This window comes from Lipotes vexillifer, unplaced genomic scaffold (assembly GCF_000442215.2).
Source record: "Lipotes vexillifer unplaced genomic scaffold, Lipotes_vexillifer_v1.1 scaffold1539, whole genome shotgun sequence".
In the NCBI taxonomy this organism is placed as follows: Eukaryota; Metazoa; Chordata; class Mammalia; order Artiodactyla; family Lipotidae; genus Lipotes; species Lipotes vexillifer.
The window spans coordinates 536,915-551,385 of record NW_006771793.1 but is presented as its reverse complement, the minus strand read 5'-3'; the positions used below and the strand labels follow the sequence as shown (position 1 = coordinate 551,385).

General features: G+C 37.5%; 1 protein-coding gene across 1 annotated transcript in view; it reads left to right on the top strand.

Annotated features, from left to right (window-relative positions):
* Positions 1 to 14,471, top strand: part of PTPRC (protein tyrosine phosphatase receptor type C) — a 123,789-nt gene that overhangs the window by 72,196 nt on the left and 37,122 nt on the right. Inside the window, exons 7-9 of the mRNA XM_007447146.1 lie at positions 7,157 to 7,276; positions 12,072 to 12,230; positions 13,405 to 13,619. Of these exons, the coding sequence (XP_007447208.1) occupies positions 7,157 to 7,276; positions 12,072 to 12,230; positions 13,405 to 13,619 (494 nt within the window). The remainder of the gene's footprint in view (positions 1 to 7,156; positions 7,277 to 12,071; positions 12,231 to 13,404; positions 13,620 to 14,471) is intronic.

Sequence of the window (14,471 nt, the reverse complement as noted above, 5' to 3'; positions counted from 1 at the left end):
CGGGCCCAGCCGCTCCGCGGCACGTGGGATCCTCCCGGACTGGGGCACGAACCCGTGTCCCCTGCATCGGCAGGCGGACTCTCAACCACTGCGCCACCAGGGAAGCCCTATGGGAACTTTTATCACTTTGCTCTCTATTTAATGAAAATCATTGGAGAGTCCTTGGAAAAGAACCAGAAAACAAAAGCGGAGAAAGCAGAAAATAACAAAGTTTAGAGTACAGATTATTGAAAGAAGGAACAAACAAAAATTGCAGGAATTTACTAACCAATTTAAAAGGCTTCGTTTTAAAAAGAATAATAAAATAGTTAGACCTCTAGCAAAACAACCTTCCCCCATGCATTATAAAAAGGAAATTAAAAATACAGTAGAAATTTTACAGATTCTAAAGAAACTTGCATCCAATATGAAAAATTAGATAAAATAGATAATTTTCTAGAACATAGGAATTATGGACATTTGCCTGGGAAGAATTAGAAAATTGGAGTTGTATATAAAATAATAGTCTAATACCTCTCTAATCTCTTCACACCGCTGTCTGCTTACCTCACCTGCCCTTTAAAAAAGAAAAACCAGAAAGGTAAGTTTACAGTTAGTTCCTATCCTATTCAAACTGTTCCACAGTATAGAAATCATGGAAATCTATCAACTAATTTTGATTATTGTTAGGGTGGGGGGTAGGCTAGGGTTACTGTTATGTGGATACCAAACTTGGGCAGAGCTGAGGCAACTATAGGCCAGTCTCTCCTATGAACATAGATAGTAAATGGTAAATGAACTGTTAGCAAAGTGGATCCTTTAGTACATTATAAAGTATGTAAGTACAGAAGAAGTTCTATGGATGTGGCAAATAAGCCTATGAGAAGATGCCCCACGTCACATGTAATTGGGGAAATTAAAATAACAATGAGATATCACTGCACACCTTTAGAATGGGCAGAATCTAGAACACTGACAATACCAAATTTTGGCAAGGATGGGGGGCAACAGGAATTCTCATTCATTGATGGTAGGAATGCAAAATGGTACGGTCACTTTGGAAGAGATTTTGAGGGTTTCTATAAAACTAAACATCATCTTACAATGCAATCCAGCCATCACACTCCTTGGTATTGACTCAAAGGAGATAAAAACTCATGTCCACATAAAAACCTGCACATGGATGTGTATAGCAGCTTTATTCATCATTGCCAAAACTTGGAAGCAACCAAGATGTACTTCAGTAGGTGAATGTTAAATAAACTGTGGTCCATCCAGACAATGGAATATTATTTAGCACTAAAAAGAAATGAGCTATAAAACCATGAAAAGACATAGAGGAACCTTAAATGCACATCACTAAGTGAACAAAGCCAGTCTGAAAAGTATGGTATGTACTCTATGACATATGGAGTATGTCAAAGTATGGTTTCACTCTATGATATTCTGGAAAAGGCAAAACTGTGGAGACAATAAAGAGATCAGTGGTTGCCAGGAGTTGGAAGGGAGGGAGGGAGGGATGAATAGGCAGAACACAGAGGATTTTAGGTCAGTGAAAGTACTCTGTATGATACCATAATAATGGGTACATGTCATGTAATATATTAGTCCAAATCCATTGAATGTACAACATCGAGTGAACCCTAACGTAAACTATGGACTCAGGTGATAATGACGTGTCAGTGTAGGTTCATAAATTGTAACATAAGTACCACTCAAGTGGAGGATGTTGGCAAGAGGGGATGCTGTACATATCTCTGTGCCTTCTCCTCAATTTTGCTGTGAACTCAAAAATGCTGTAAAAAAGAAAGGTCTTAAAAAAACCCCACCATTATTGAGTAAGGTTTGTTCCAGTAATGCAGGAATCCTGCAGCCTTTGAAAATAGCAATTTAACCATTTTACATGTCATTTTATTCAGGCAACAAGGGAAATTTTTCAAGACCATTGCCAAAGAAGCCACATTCTTAAAAAAAACAAACCCACAAACTTTTGTTAGTTCAGCTACTGTATGATTCACCCATGTAAAGTATAGAAGTCAGTGGTTTTTAATATATTTAGAGTTGTAAATCATCACCTGAATCAACTTTAAAACATTTTCTTCACACCAAGAAAAATAAAATAAAATAAAACCCACAAAAAAACAAGCAACAGCAAAAAGCTGGTATCTTTTAGCAGTCACTCCCCATTTCCCTCCAACTCCCATATCTAGGCAATTATCAATTTACTTTCTGCTTTGATGGATTTGCCTAATATGGACATTTCATATAATATGTTGTCTTTTGTGTCTGGCTTCTTTCACTTGATGTACTGTTTTCAGGGTGCATCCATGTTGTAACGTATCAATACTTCCGTTTTTTTATTGTCTAATAATATTCCATTCTATGAATGTACCTTGTTTTGTTTGTCCCTTTATCAGTTGAGTGACCTTGAAGCTGTTTCCACTTTTTGACTATTATGGATAATGCTGCTATGAACATTTGTGTACAAGTTTTGTGTAGATATATGTCTTCATTTCTCTTGTGTTTATACCTAGGATTGGAATTTGGGGGTTATATGGCAACTTTATGTTTTGCATTTTGAAGAACTGCCAATCAGTTTTCCAAAGTAGCTGCATCATTTTACATTCCCACCAACAACGTATGTGTTCTCATTTCTTCACATCTTCACCAACACTTATTGTCTTTTTATTTTAGCCATTCCAGTGGGTGTGAAGTGGTATATCATTGTGATTTGAATTAATGACTAATGATCTTGAGCATAGCTTCAGCTGTTTATTTGCCATTTGTATATCTTTTATCACTATTTGTGCATTCTTAAAAGTTGGGTTATTTTTCACTGAGTTGTAACAGTTGTTTATATATTCTAGACACAATTCAGATATATGACTTGCAAATATCTTCTCCATTTCTCTGGGTTGTCTTTTTACTTTGTTGATAGCTTTTGAAGCTTATAAGTTTTTAATTTTGATGAGGTCCAATTTATTAAATTTTACCTTTGTTACTCATGTTTTTGATGTCACAACAAAAAATTCATTGCCAAATCCAGAGTTATCCCTATGTTTTCTTCTAAGAATTTTTTAGTTTTAAGTCTAAAAATTAGCGCTATTAATCCACTTGAGTTAATATTCATTTATGATTTGAGGTAAGGGTCCAATTTCATTCTTTTGATGTCCTAGCACAATTTAGTGAAAAAAACTATTCTTTTCCCATTGAATGTTCTTTTCACCCTTGTCAAAATTAATTAACAATAATGATGGGCTTTTTTCTGGACTCTTCCATTCCACTAATCTATACATCTAATGCCAGTACCACACTGTTGGTTACTGTTGCTTTGTGTAAGTTTTGAACTCAGAAAGTGTGAGTCCTTCAACTTTGTTCTTCAAGATTGTTTGGGATATTTGAGGTCCCTTGAAATTCCATATGAATTTTGAGATCAACTTGTCAATTTCTACAAAGAAGCCAGCCAAGATTCTGACAGATGTTGTTAAATCTGTAGATCTATTTGAAGTGTTGCCATCCTAACAATGTTAGTTTTCTGGTCCATGAATATGGGGTGTCTTTCCATTAATTTAGGTATTCTTTAATTTTCTTGGAGAATGTTTTGTAGTTCTCAGTGTGCAAGTCTTATAGTTCTTTTGTTAAATTCACTCCTCCTAGGTTTAAATTTATTCCTGCTTATAATGGTGGTGTTTTCTTAATTCCAGTTTCAGATTGTTCATTGCCAGTGTGTGGACATACAATGGACTTTTCTGTATTGATCCTGAAATCTGTCTCATTGCTGAAGTTGTTTATTAATTATAATATTACAGGACTTTTGACAGAACATACTAAAGTGATTCTGAATTTCATGTGGAAGGGATAGCTAGCTGAGAGTAAGGCAGCTTCCTAAATCCATGTCTCCAGTAGCCCCCCAAACAACTCAAAGCCATGAGAAAATAAATGAACCTAAAGAAATACTATGCCCTCATGTAACTAGCAAAAATTTAATGCTTTTTGGATACTAAATACTAAAATTAGTACAGTTTTTATAAATCACTGTGACAAAATAGAAATCCCAGGAAAAAAAAATATTTTATTGTTTATAAAAGTGCAAAGGCAATTCAGTGGGGGGAAGGATTTTTTTTTGGTTATTTATTTATTTGGATATTTATTCCATTATTAGATTTTTTTTTAGTTATCCCTATAGAAAAAATAAATACATCAGCCTTTTATCTCTCAACAAACACAAAGATTAACTCAAAATGGATTGCAGAGCTAAACACTAAATCTAAAACTATAAAATGTCTAGACAAAGACATTAGAAAAATCTTTGCTACTTTAGCTTAAGCAATGGTTCCTTAGATGGACACAAAAAGCAACAATCATAAAAGAAAAACATTTAGAAATCAAGCTCCATAAAAATTAAACATTCTTGCTCTTTGAATAAAGTCACTAAGGAAATAAAAATTTTTCACAATTCATACATTGTGAAAAAATATCCACAATTAATTTTTTCAACAGAGAGTTTTGCGAGAATATATAGAGAATTCTTCCAAATACAAAATAAGACATCAAGTAACCCAATTAAAAATGGACAAGCATTTTGATCATATGCTTCACAGAAAAAGATACACAAATGGTCAATAAGCACATAAAAATTTTCCCAATATCATTAGTCAACTGGGAAATGCAACTTAAAACAACAAACAGATGCTGATGCCATCACACACCAACTAAAATGGCTAAAATGAAGTCCCCTACTATGAATGTGTTACTGTCGATTTCCCCTTTTATGGCTGCTAGTTTTTGCCTTATGTATTGAGGCGCTCCTATGTTGGGTGCATAAATATTTACAATTGTTATCTCTTCTTCTTGGATCGATCCCTTAATCATTATGTAGTGTCCTTCTTTGTCTCTTCTGATAGTCCTTATTTTAAAGTCTATTTTGTCTGATATGAGAATTGCTACTCCAGCTTTCTTTTGGTTTCCATTTGCATGGAATATCTTTTTCCATCCCCTTACTTTCAGTCTGTATGTGTCTCTAGGTCTGAAGTGGGTCTCTTGTAGACAGCATATATATGGGTCTTGTTTTTGTATCCATTCAGCCAATCTGTGTCTTTTGGTGGGAGCATTTAGTCCATTTACATTTAAGGTAATTATCGATATGTATGTTCCTATTCCCATTTTCTAAATTGTTTTGGGTTCGTTATTATAGGACTTTTCCTTCTCTTGTGTTTTTGTCTAGAGAAGTTCCTTTAGCATTTGTTGTAAAGCTGGTTTGGTGGTGCTGAACTCTCTCAGCTTTTGCTTGTCTGTAAAGGTTTTAATTTCTCCATCAAATCTGAATGAGATCCTTGCTGGGTAGAGTAATCTTGGTTGCAGGTTTTTCTCCTTCATCACTTTCAGTATGTCCTGCCACTCCCTTCTGGCTTGTAGAGTTTCTGCTGAGAGATCAGCTGTTAACCTTATGGGGATTCCCTTGTGTGTTATTTGTTGTTTTTCCCTTGCTGCTTTTAATATGCTTTCTTTGTATTTAGTTTTTGACAGTTTGATTAATATGTGTCTTGGCGTATTTCTCCTTGAATTTATCCTGTATGGGACTCTCTGTGCTTCCTGGACTTGATTAACGATTTCCTTTCCCATATTAGGGAAGTTTTCAACTATAATCTCTTCAAATATTTTCTCAGTCCCTTTCTTTTTCTCTTCTTCTTCTGGAACCCCTATAATTCGAATGTTGGTGCGTTTAATGTTGTCCCAGAGGTCTCTGAGACTGTCCTCAGTTCTTTTCATTCTTTTGAAAAAAAAATGTTATGAAGAACCTAGGGGTAAAACAGGAATAAAGACAGAGACCTACTGGAGAACAGACTTGAGGATATGGGGAGGGGGAAGGGTGAGGTGTGATAGGGCGAGAGAGAGACATGGACATATATATACTAACAAACGTAAGGTAGATAGCCAGTGGGAAGCAGCCGCATGGCACAGGGAAACCGGCTCGGTTCTTTGTGGCTGTCTGGAGGGGTGGGGTAGGAAGGGTGGGAGGGAGGGAGACAAAGAGGGAGGAGATATGGGAACATATGTATATGTATAACTGATTCACTCTGTTATAAAGCAGAAACTAACACACCATTGTAAAGCAATTATACCCCAATAAAGATGTTAAAAAAATAAAATAAAATGGCTAAAATGAAAAAGACTGACAATACTATTGGTGAGAATGCAAAGTAATAACTCAGAACTTTCACTCCAGGTATTTACCAAAGAAGAAAGGACATGTCCTTTCCACAGAAAGGCTTCTGCACAAATATCCATAGTAGATTCACTCATAGTAGCCAAAAGCCTGGAAACAACCCAGATGTCCATCAACAGTTGAATGAATAGGTGAAATGTGGTCTATCCTTAGAATGGAATACTACTCACAAATAAAAAGGATTAACTACTGACACATACAGTGTGAATGAATGAATATGAATGAATCTCCAGAACATTCTGTTAAGTGTAATATGCTGGATGTAAAAATGTACCTACCGTTTGATTGTATCTATATGAAATGAAAGAAAAGATTAATTTAATCTATAGTAATAGAAGGCAGTACAGAGGGTGTTTGGGGGTGGGCAAAGGAACTGGGTGGACTGGGAGGGGGCACAGAAGAACTTCCTTGGTTGGATAGAAATGTTTTATATCTGATTGCGATGGTGGTTATGTCGATGCATATATTTGTCAAAACCCATCCAACTATACCCCAAATGGGCGGGTTTTCATATAAATTATACCTTGTAGTTTTGATTTAAGCATTTGTTACATTCTTCACCTCAAGTTCTGATGACTAGCTACTGGAAGTGATGACAAGTGTTACTACTCCAGTACTGACTGTTAACTTTATCAGCCCTACCAGTGACAGATTTCCAGCATAGGGAAATCTAGACATCCCAAGATAGCTGGACAATAATGTAAATGAGAGGAAGAGGGGTTTTCAGATCTCGTCAAGTCAGTGGAACATTTAGGCTCCACAATGTCACCCTGGAGTGACATTCTGTTACATGACCATATCAAATTTAACAAGACCAGATATCTTTCTTTTACTTTCATCATCAATTCATAATTAATCAAAATATGGCTATTAATAATTCATGATAATAATATGAAGAACATTTTCTCCATGTCTTGTTTCTTACATTTTATATTCTTATTCTTTCAACAGTTCCAGGAATCCCTCAGAATATGAGTTGTTCTAACTTCAGTGCACATAAAGGATGGGTTACCTGGGAACCACCGGAAAATATTTTTCATACGTTCACTCTTTGTTATTGGAATCTTTCAGGTAACTTTTATAGAATTTAATTCCATAGCAGGAAAGATAAATCCAAAATTGGAAAGCACTCCACATATGGATGGAGCTAGTGAGCCACGGAGCTCTCTACACTACAACCGTGACGAGCACCCTGTACGCCTTGGTTTTAGAACTACCTCCACTCACTACAGGCTCCCCAGCCTCTGAAATGACTAAATCTCAGAGTATCCCCAATACTCATTTCTCGTTCTTGATCTTCTTAGTTCTAATCATTACACTCCAAAGCTTAGAGAAAGAAAATCTCTGGAAGATAATACTCATATCTGTCTTCCAAAAATTATGTAAGGGAGCTGCACTAGTTTGAACTCATCATTCTGGACTACAAACAACAACTTACAAAACGTGCCCCAGCTGATATACACAAAAAATTGGGTGAACAAAAATGAACATATGCCCACTTAGCTACAGAGTTTGATGGCAGGTGGAGTCTTGGAACATAGTTCTAGTTAGCATTAACTAACTTCTGCAGAACTTGTGCAGAGATAAAGACAGCCCAAAAAATGTGCTATGACTAGTTCAACCATTGGCCTAGTCCCTCCAAATGAGACATCATTTAAGAGACCAGACATCTCCTGGATGATGTGAAGTATCTAAAATACTTGTAGAAAACAGTGGGGACCGTGGACCACCTCAGAACAGACTCAGCACATGGAATAGCCCACTTGTCAATCCTTTACCTGTAGCTTAAAGTAGTATTGAGTTGGACATCTCACAGAATTCCATCTCCTTGTTTGGCGCGTAGGAACCAGACATAAAATTTCAAATTTCGAAAAGTAGAAAGCCACTTATCTCCAGTGTGTTATTTTATATTTTGATAGCATATTGTTTTTGCTTGTTGTTTGAATCTTGATAATCAAACTACTACAGCAAAGTTCAATACACATGTAGTTTTCAAATTAGCATAAGAGGACTCAAATTCTATGGAGAAGAAATACAGGTATTTGAGGTTATGGTAATTGGAAATGTTATGTCTATGAGAAAGGAAAAATGGAACTTACAGGAAGATGAAAAATGGAAATTACAGGAAGACAATCTGTAATCTGACATATTACAGGAGTACAGTCTGCCTCACTGGACACGTCTCCTACAAACTTTCTTTGCTTGGTTTCTGTGTGAGCACATTGTTTTGTTTTCTCTTCTCTTTTCTGAAATTTCTTCTCACTATCCCTTTCTGTATTCCTTACTTTCTATATTCTCTCTCTACTATGGAGTATTTTGTATGCCAGAATATATGGTGGAAATTTATGGAGCAATATTTATTGCTTCTTTGTATTCTATACTATTTAAAAAAAGCTGTATTTGAATATTTAGGCTTAGAAGGACATAATGTGTTAGTTATTGCAGTCAGATGAGTTTTTGTTTGATTTTTGCAATGAGTACAGATCCTTCTTATTCAGTGCTACCCAAATTTATGACTCTCCAAATATAACACTTGAACAGAATGGGTGGGGAGGGAAGGGGCAGGTAGGCAACATTTAGCTCTGTGTGTCCTCTCCAAAAGCTGGTTGGTAACTAACTGAACCCAGTCTCCACTGTGGCTCATGCACTGACTCTGCTCAAAGGGCCCTTTGGAAACAGCTCATCCCCAGTCCTCTGTCTCTCGTTGCTGTCACAGTCCACTGCTGGGAAGAGAAGCGTGCTCTGTCTTGTCTTCTGGTTCATCAGGAGCACAGGACATGAGATCCTCTTCTGTATTATCTAAGTCAAAGAGAGATGATCGGAGTATAGCATTGTTAGAACAATTCTTTTAACTACTCTCATTATTTCAAATAAAACCACTATTAAAAATCCACGGGAAGAAAGTCAGTGAACTCCTATAGCAATTTATATTACTTTTAATTAGGTATTAAATTCCTTTTGTTACTTCCTCATTTAATCATCGCAGCGACTCTGAAAGCTGTAGACCAAAAGAGGTAGAAAAATGTACCTGACATTTATTTAGTTTTCTCTGCTTGTGGGGTGTTTTTATAGCTTTTTAAGATTTTTTTTTTTTTTTTTTTTTTAAATATACGGGCCTCTCACTGTTGTGGCATCTCCCGTTGCGGAGCACAGTCTCCGGACGCGCAGGCTCAGCGGCCATGGCCCACGGGCCCAGCCGCTCCGCGGCACGTGGGATCCTCCCGGACTGGGGCACGAACCCGCGTCCCCTGCATCGGCAGGCGGACTCCCAACCACTGCGCCACCAGGGAAGCCCAAGCTTTTTAAGATTTTGTTAAACGTTTCAACAATGACTCTGAGAGGAGAGATACATGGATACGTTCAGAGTTCATACGATTCCCTGAGGATCACAGAACTTAAAATCAATGCTCAAATTCAACAGCTTGGACTGTGCTTTTCTCGCTACTGTAAGTTCATGTTTGAGCATGAGACACCTTGTGCATCTGCAGTATTATGTATTAACTTAAAGTGCCAAGTGACAATGAAGTTTCCTCGGTAACAGGGAAGAGACCCTGAGTCATTGTTGCATTCAAAGGACTATTTCTCAAAAGTTATTGAAACCAGTGTGCACCCTTCCACATCACAGCGTTGTTATTGGAAATGATTTTGTTTATTGTCTTTTTGCTTAAACAACATAAGAGAAAAATTGTCTCTTATTTTGGGAGGTAGCAGTGCAAGACCCTTTGGGGATCAACAGGTTTATACTACTTTGCATGGTGTTCAGGAAGATACTTTAGAGCAGTTTAAACTGGGAAGTTGTTAATGGATTTCCTGAGGTATTTGCTAAAAAGCAAAGAGGTGACAAGTGACGAAGCCAGTATCTATCTAGCCGTTTCCAGTGCAACAGGCATGACTTGAAACTAGATGTATCCCTGTCGCCCTGAGGAAAACTAAATTTCACCACTAAGTCTAATAAAGTCTTTACCTGTGCCATTAGACTAGTGCTTCTGACCTCAGGGTCCTGAGGAAAGGTATCCCACATGGAGGCAGAGAGGCTCATGTAAAATATGTTGACCTTTCAACCAAAGCTTGAAACCCTTGGCAACTGGAAATGAACATTCCAAACCGTCTTTCTAAGCACTGAACACTTTGATTCCCCAAACAGCAATGTCTTTTGGAAAAAAAATGTGTTGTTCAAAATTAAATCAGCAATTTGATTTTATCAAGCTGGCTGAGATGAAAGCATCACAGAACAACATAAATGAAACTTATTTTGATGCAGAATGGTTGTGAGATTACATCTACAATCATACAAAATTAGGTCACTGAATGGAAGCCAGATGGACCTTGAGAACGACATCCTGACATTTGGATTGTAGCTGAGTTAGAAGCTGATACTTGTCCCGACAGCCAGACACCATATAAGGAGTTATGGGCCAGGGGGTGCCACCTGCCCGTCTCTAGAACTCACACTTTTCCTGTCCTCAAAGACAATTCTCACTCGGGACAGAGTGGCTGAGCTGGCGGGTATAAATCAACTAACTCAGCTTTAGGGATTTCTGAGAAAATAGACACTTAACCAGGCTAGAACAGACACTTTATCTCACTGTTTAGCATCCCATGGTGAGGTAGAGATATTACTATAATCTCCATGTCATGGATAAGTAACTGAGACAAGAAATTAGCATGTGCTAAATCTTCCCTTACACTGTTTCTGCAAGTCCATTGGCGTGTCCACCTAGACCAGAGAATTAAAATGTCAAAGAGGAGGAAAAAGCTTGGCCCCTTTGCAGACCCTTGTCCCCCTCTTCTACCCCAGACAATATGCACGGCAGTGAAGGGTAAAGCATGGCCTCTGGGACCTCAGTGTCCGGGTTTCATCCTGACTCTGTTGTTCCTTTCCTGTGAGATCATGGACAGAATGCTAATGTCTCTGTGGCTCAGTTTTCTCATCTGTAAAATCGGATGACATCAAGAGTGCCAACCTATAGGGTTGTGGTGATGGTGAATTAATTCACATAGACCACTTCAAGACATGCTTGGAACACAGCATCGTCTGTTCATTGTTTTTATAACTACTGGTATTATTATTATTATCACTGTAACATGCTTCCTCTCTAACCTTCTTTTAACCTGTCTTTCTTGGTGGCACTTGGCTACTCAAAAATAGTCAGTGGCTAGTGATTTTTCAACTTAACAAGTGCTAACTCATCTGTGTAAGCAAGGTCCCACCTCCCATGTTCCTACCCAGCCAGAGTCAGGCTCGTGCCTAAACTAAAAATGCTCCTTCTTTCCTTTGTAAAATTTTATTTCCTCCCTTACACCTACCCAGCCTCACTCATCTTTCAATGATCAGCTCAGGTTCTACTGCCAGCTTGAAGCTTTCCTTCACTGTTTCAGCTCCCATGAATTACTGTAGTGCTCAGATGAATAGGGCAGAGGATACTTAGTTACTGGTGATCAAATGGATTTTGTATCTGAAGTCTATAACAGTGGCTCATACCAAAGTCCAAAGTTTGGAGGTTAAGTATCAGAAAAGGGGTTGCCAAAGTACTGGAAAAAAGACTTTCATAATATCCACCATGAGCTGTGTTTTCTCAGAAAGAAAAGAGATCATAGGTAAACAATATGCTTGAACTTATTAAATATGTTATGTACCAAATTAATTATATGAAACCATCATTTTTGAATATTTGAGTTTATAGTAATCACAGTTGTTCAATGCATTTGCTGATAATTATATGTATTTCTGAGCACCAAGGATTTTTCATTTCTCAATCACTCAGTTTGGAGTCGGCTTGGAATGATTTACTGTAGACACTAAATTAAATATGAGCTAATCCTAAATTTTGATGACTTACTAAAAGTTTCCATTTTTACCCCTGAGAAGAAAGATGCCACACTCTGAATAAAACCACAAATACAATTAATTTGGAATATTTGAAACCTTTTACAAAGTATAAGATAACATTACATGCCTCTGTCAATGGAAGAGTGGAACGTAATGGAACTGATGTGAAATGTGAAGCTAAAACAAAAGCAACACGTAAGTTATAAGCTTTAATGCTTTTTTCTATGAACAGCAAAGTCTAAACCGTTAAAACAACATGTCCACCTTTATGCTTCATTTGAGAAACACACTGACCTGGCACATTTGTTAACATCTAGGGTTTATAATAATTTAAAACACAGCAATTTAAAAACTCTCATCCTGGGTTTTCTCTGTATCCTTCAGGTATAATCATAGAATTGTAAGAATGAAGCCTGAGGGCATATGAACATGTACAATTTATAAGATTTCAGGCAATTAAGTATCTAACCAACTTAGATAAAAATGCGTTATCTATTGTTTTCTTTATTCTCTAGAATATCGACTGCCATCAGACACCCAAGAACGCCTCACTCACAAAGCATCCACTGCTTGCATGACCTCATGAAACAATATTTTGTCAGCATTTCCTTCTCCATTACAATGAACTACATACTATTTTATTTTATGTCACATTTTACATTCATTTGGCTCTTGCCCCCCCCCACCCCCATGGGATGGCTCTGTAGATTCCAAGTCCAAAGCTAGATCTGTCTCTGGGGTGAATGTGATCTCCATGAGGTCAGGGCAGAAGAAATACCCCTGTGTAAGGCAATAGCTATGGCTCCAGAAACCCTACCTGGCACCAGGCTCACACAGAAAAATTGTCCTCTTCAGGGCCGGACGTAAAATTCTCTTAATGTCATTTAAGTTCTGGTTTCAAAAGTCCAGGTCCTCAAGTGTTATGATTTTGTTATTTTCCTGAATGTCTGTGCTATCACAGAAACAAAGATGATTCATTGCTGCTGAAGAATCCAGCCAGGTATCACCAGGGTCATGTAAGCATTTCTAAAAGGAGGACCTGGACTGTTTGTAGGCCTTCGGGGTTTCGCCTCCCTGCCCCTCCACTCCTTTCTTCTCTACTTCCTATTTCTACACACTCTTTTTGGGGGAATTGCAAAAAATCTCATAGTTTCAAGTACAACTTACATGCTAATATTCATCAAATGAATGTATAATTTATTTTCAGATGTTGTGTTATAGCTTTTTATGTATGTTCTATCCTAACTTCCCCATCTGTAACACCCAAATAAGCACTTAAAACAGTTTATACTGTACACATATATTGTCCAGTAATTTAAATATGTGTTTACCAAATGATTAAAAATAAAATATTTCTTCATTTTGATAGATCCAAGTAAGGTCAAGGACTTACGTGTTTTATGGAAGACAGATAATAGTATGACTGTGAACTGTAAACCTCCTGATGACTTTAATGGCCCCGAGACAGGGAAGTACCATTTGATAGTCAGTATTGGAAATAACTCGGCTGGAAAAGAATTAAAAAAAGAAAAGTGCACATTCTTGGTAGAAGGTCTTCAATATTCAACAGAATATACATTAAAGGTAAGATTACAGTTTCCATAATCACACATTACTGATATACATTATAGTGATTATTCTGCAGTATTTAAATAATACTAACACCAGTGCTCACGAAGCTCTGATGTCTAACGGAATCACACTTTAAAAGTGAAAAGTTTGACTCCAAACTTTTCATCTCTAGTACATAATACAGTTGTTTACAACACATATTTTGTTGGATTATTTTTGACCTTTAACGTGATTTACTTATAGCTAAATTATTGCTCCCGTGTCAAGAAGCACAACATTTCATGCACAGTAGATTATTCCTTTGCCACAACTTTTATTCATCTAGGCTATTTATCTTTATTACTGTGACTTTTAAAAATTTTTAATATTTTATTTTTTATTTATTTTATTTTTGGCTGCATTGGGTCTTCGTTGCTGTGCGCGGGCTTTCTCTCGTTGCGGCGAGCAGCGACTACTCTTCGCTGCGGTGCGCGGGCTTCTCATTACGGTGGCTTCTCTTGTTGTGGAGCATGGGCTCTGGGCACGTGGGCTTCAGTAGTTGTGGCACAAGGGCTCAGTTGTTGTGGCGCAAGGGCCTAGCTACTCCGTGGCATGTGGGATCTTCCCGGACCAGGGCTCGAACCCGTGTCCCTGGAAGGTGGACTCTTACTCACTGCGCCACCAGGGAAGCCCACTAATGTGACTTTTTAAATTACAAACATTTTTTACAGGTACATTGAGATTAGAAAATAGCAGAAATAAATGTAAGGAAATAGCAGTGTACACAGAGTTAAAAAGCTCACCTATAAGCTCGCTGTCTACTGATCATATTCTGTGTGTATACTTCTAAAATGGGAAAACTCAGTCTTTTCCTCCTGCTGTAGG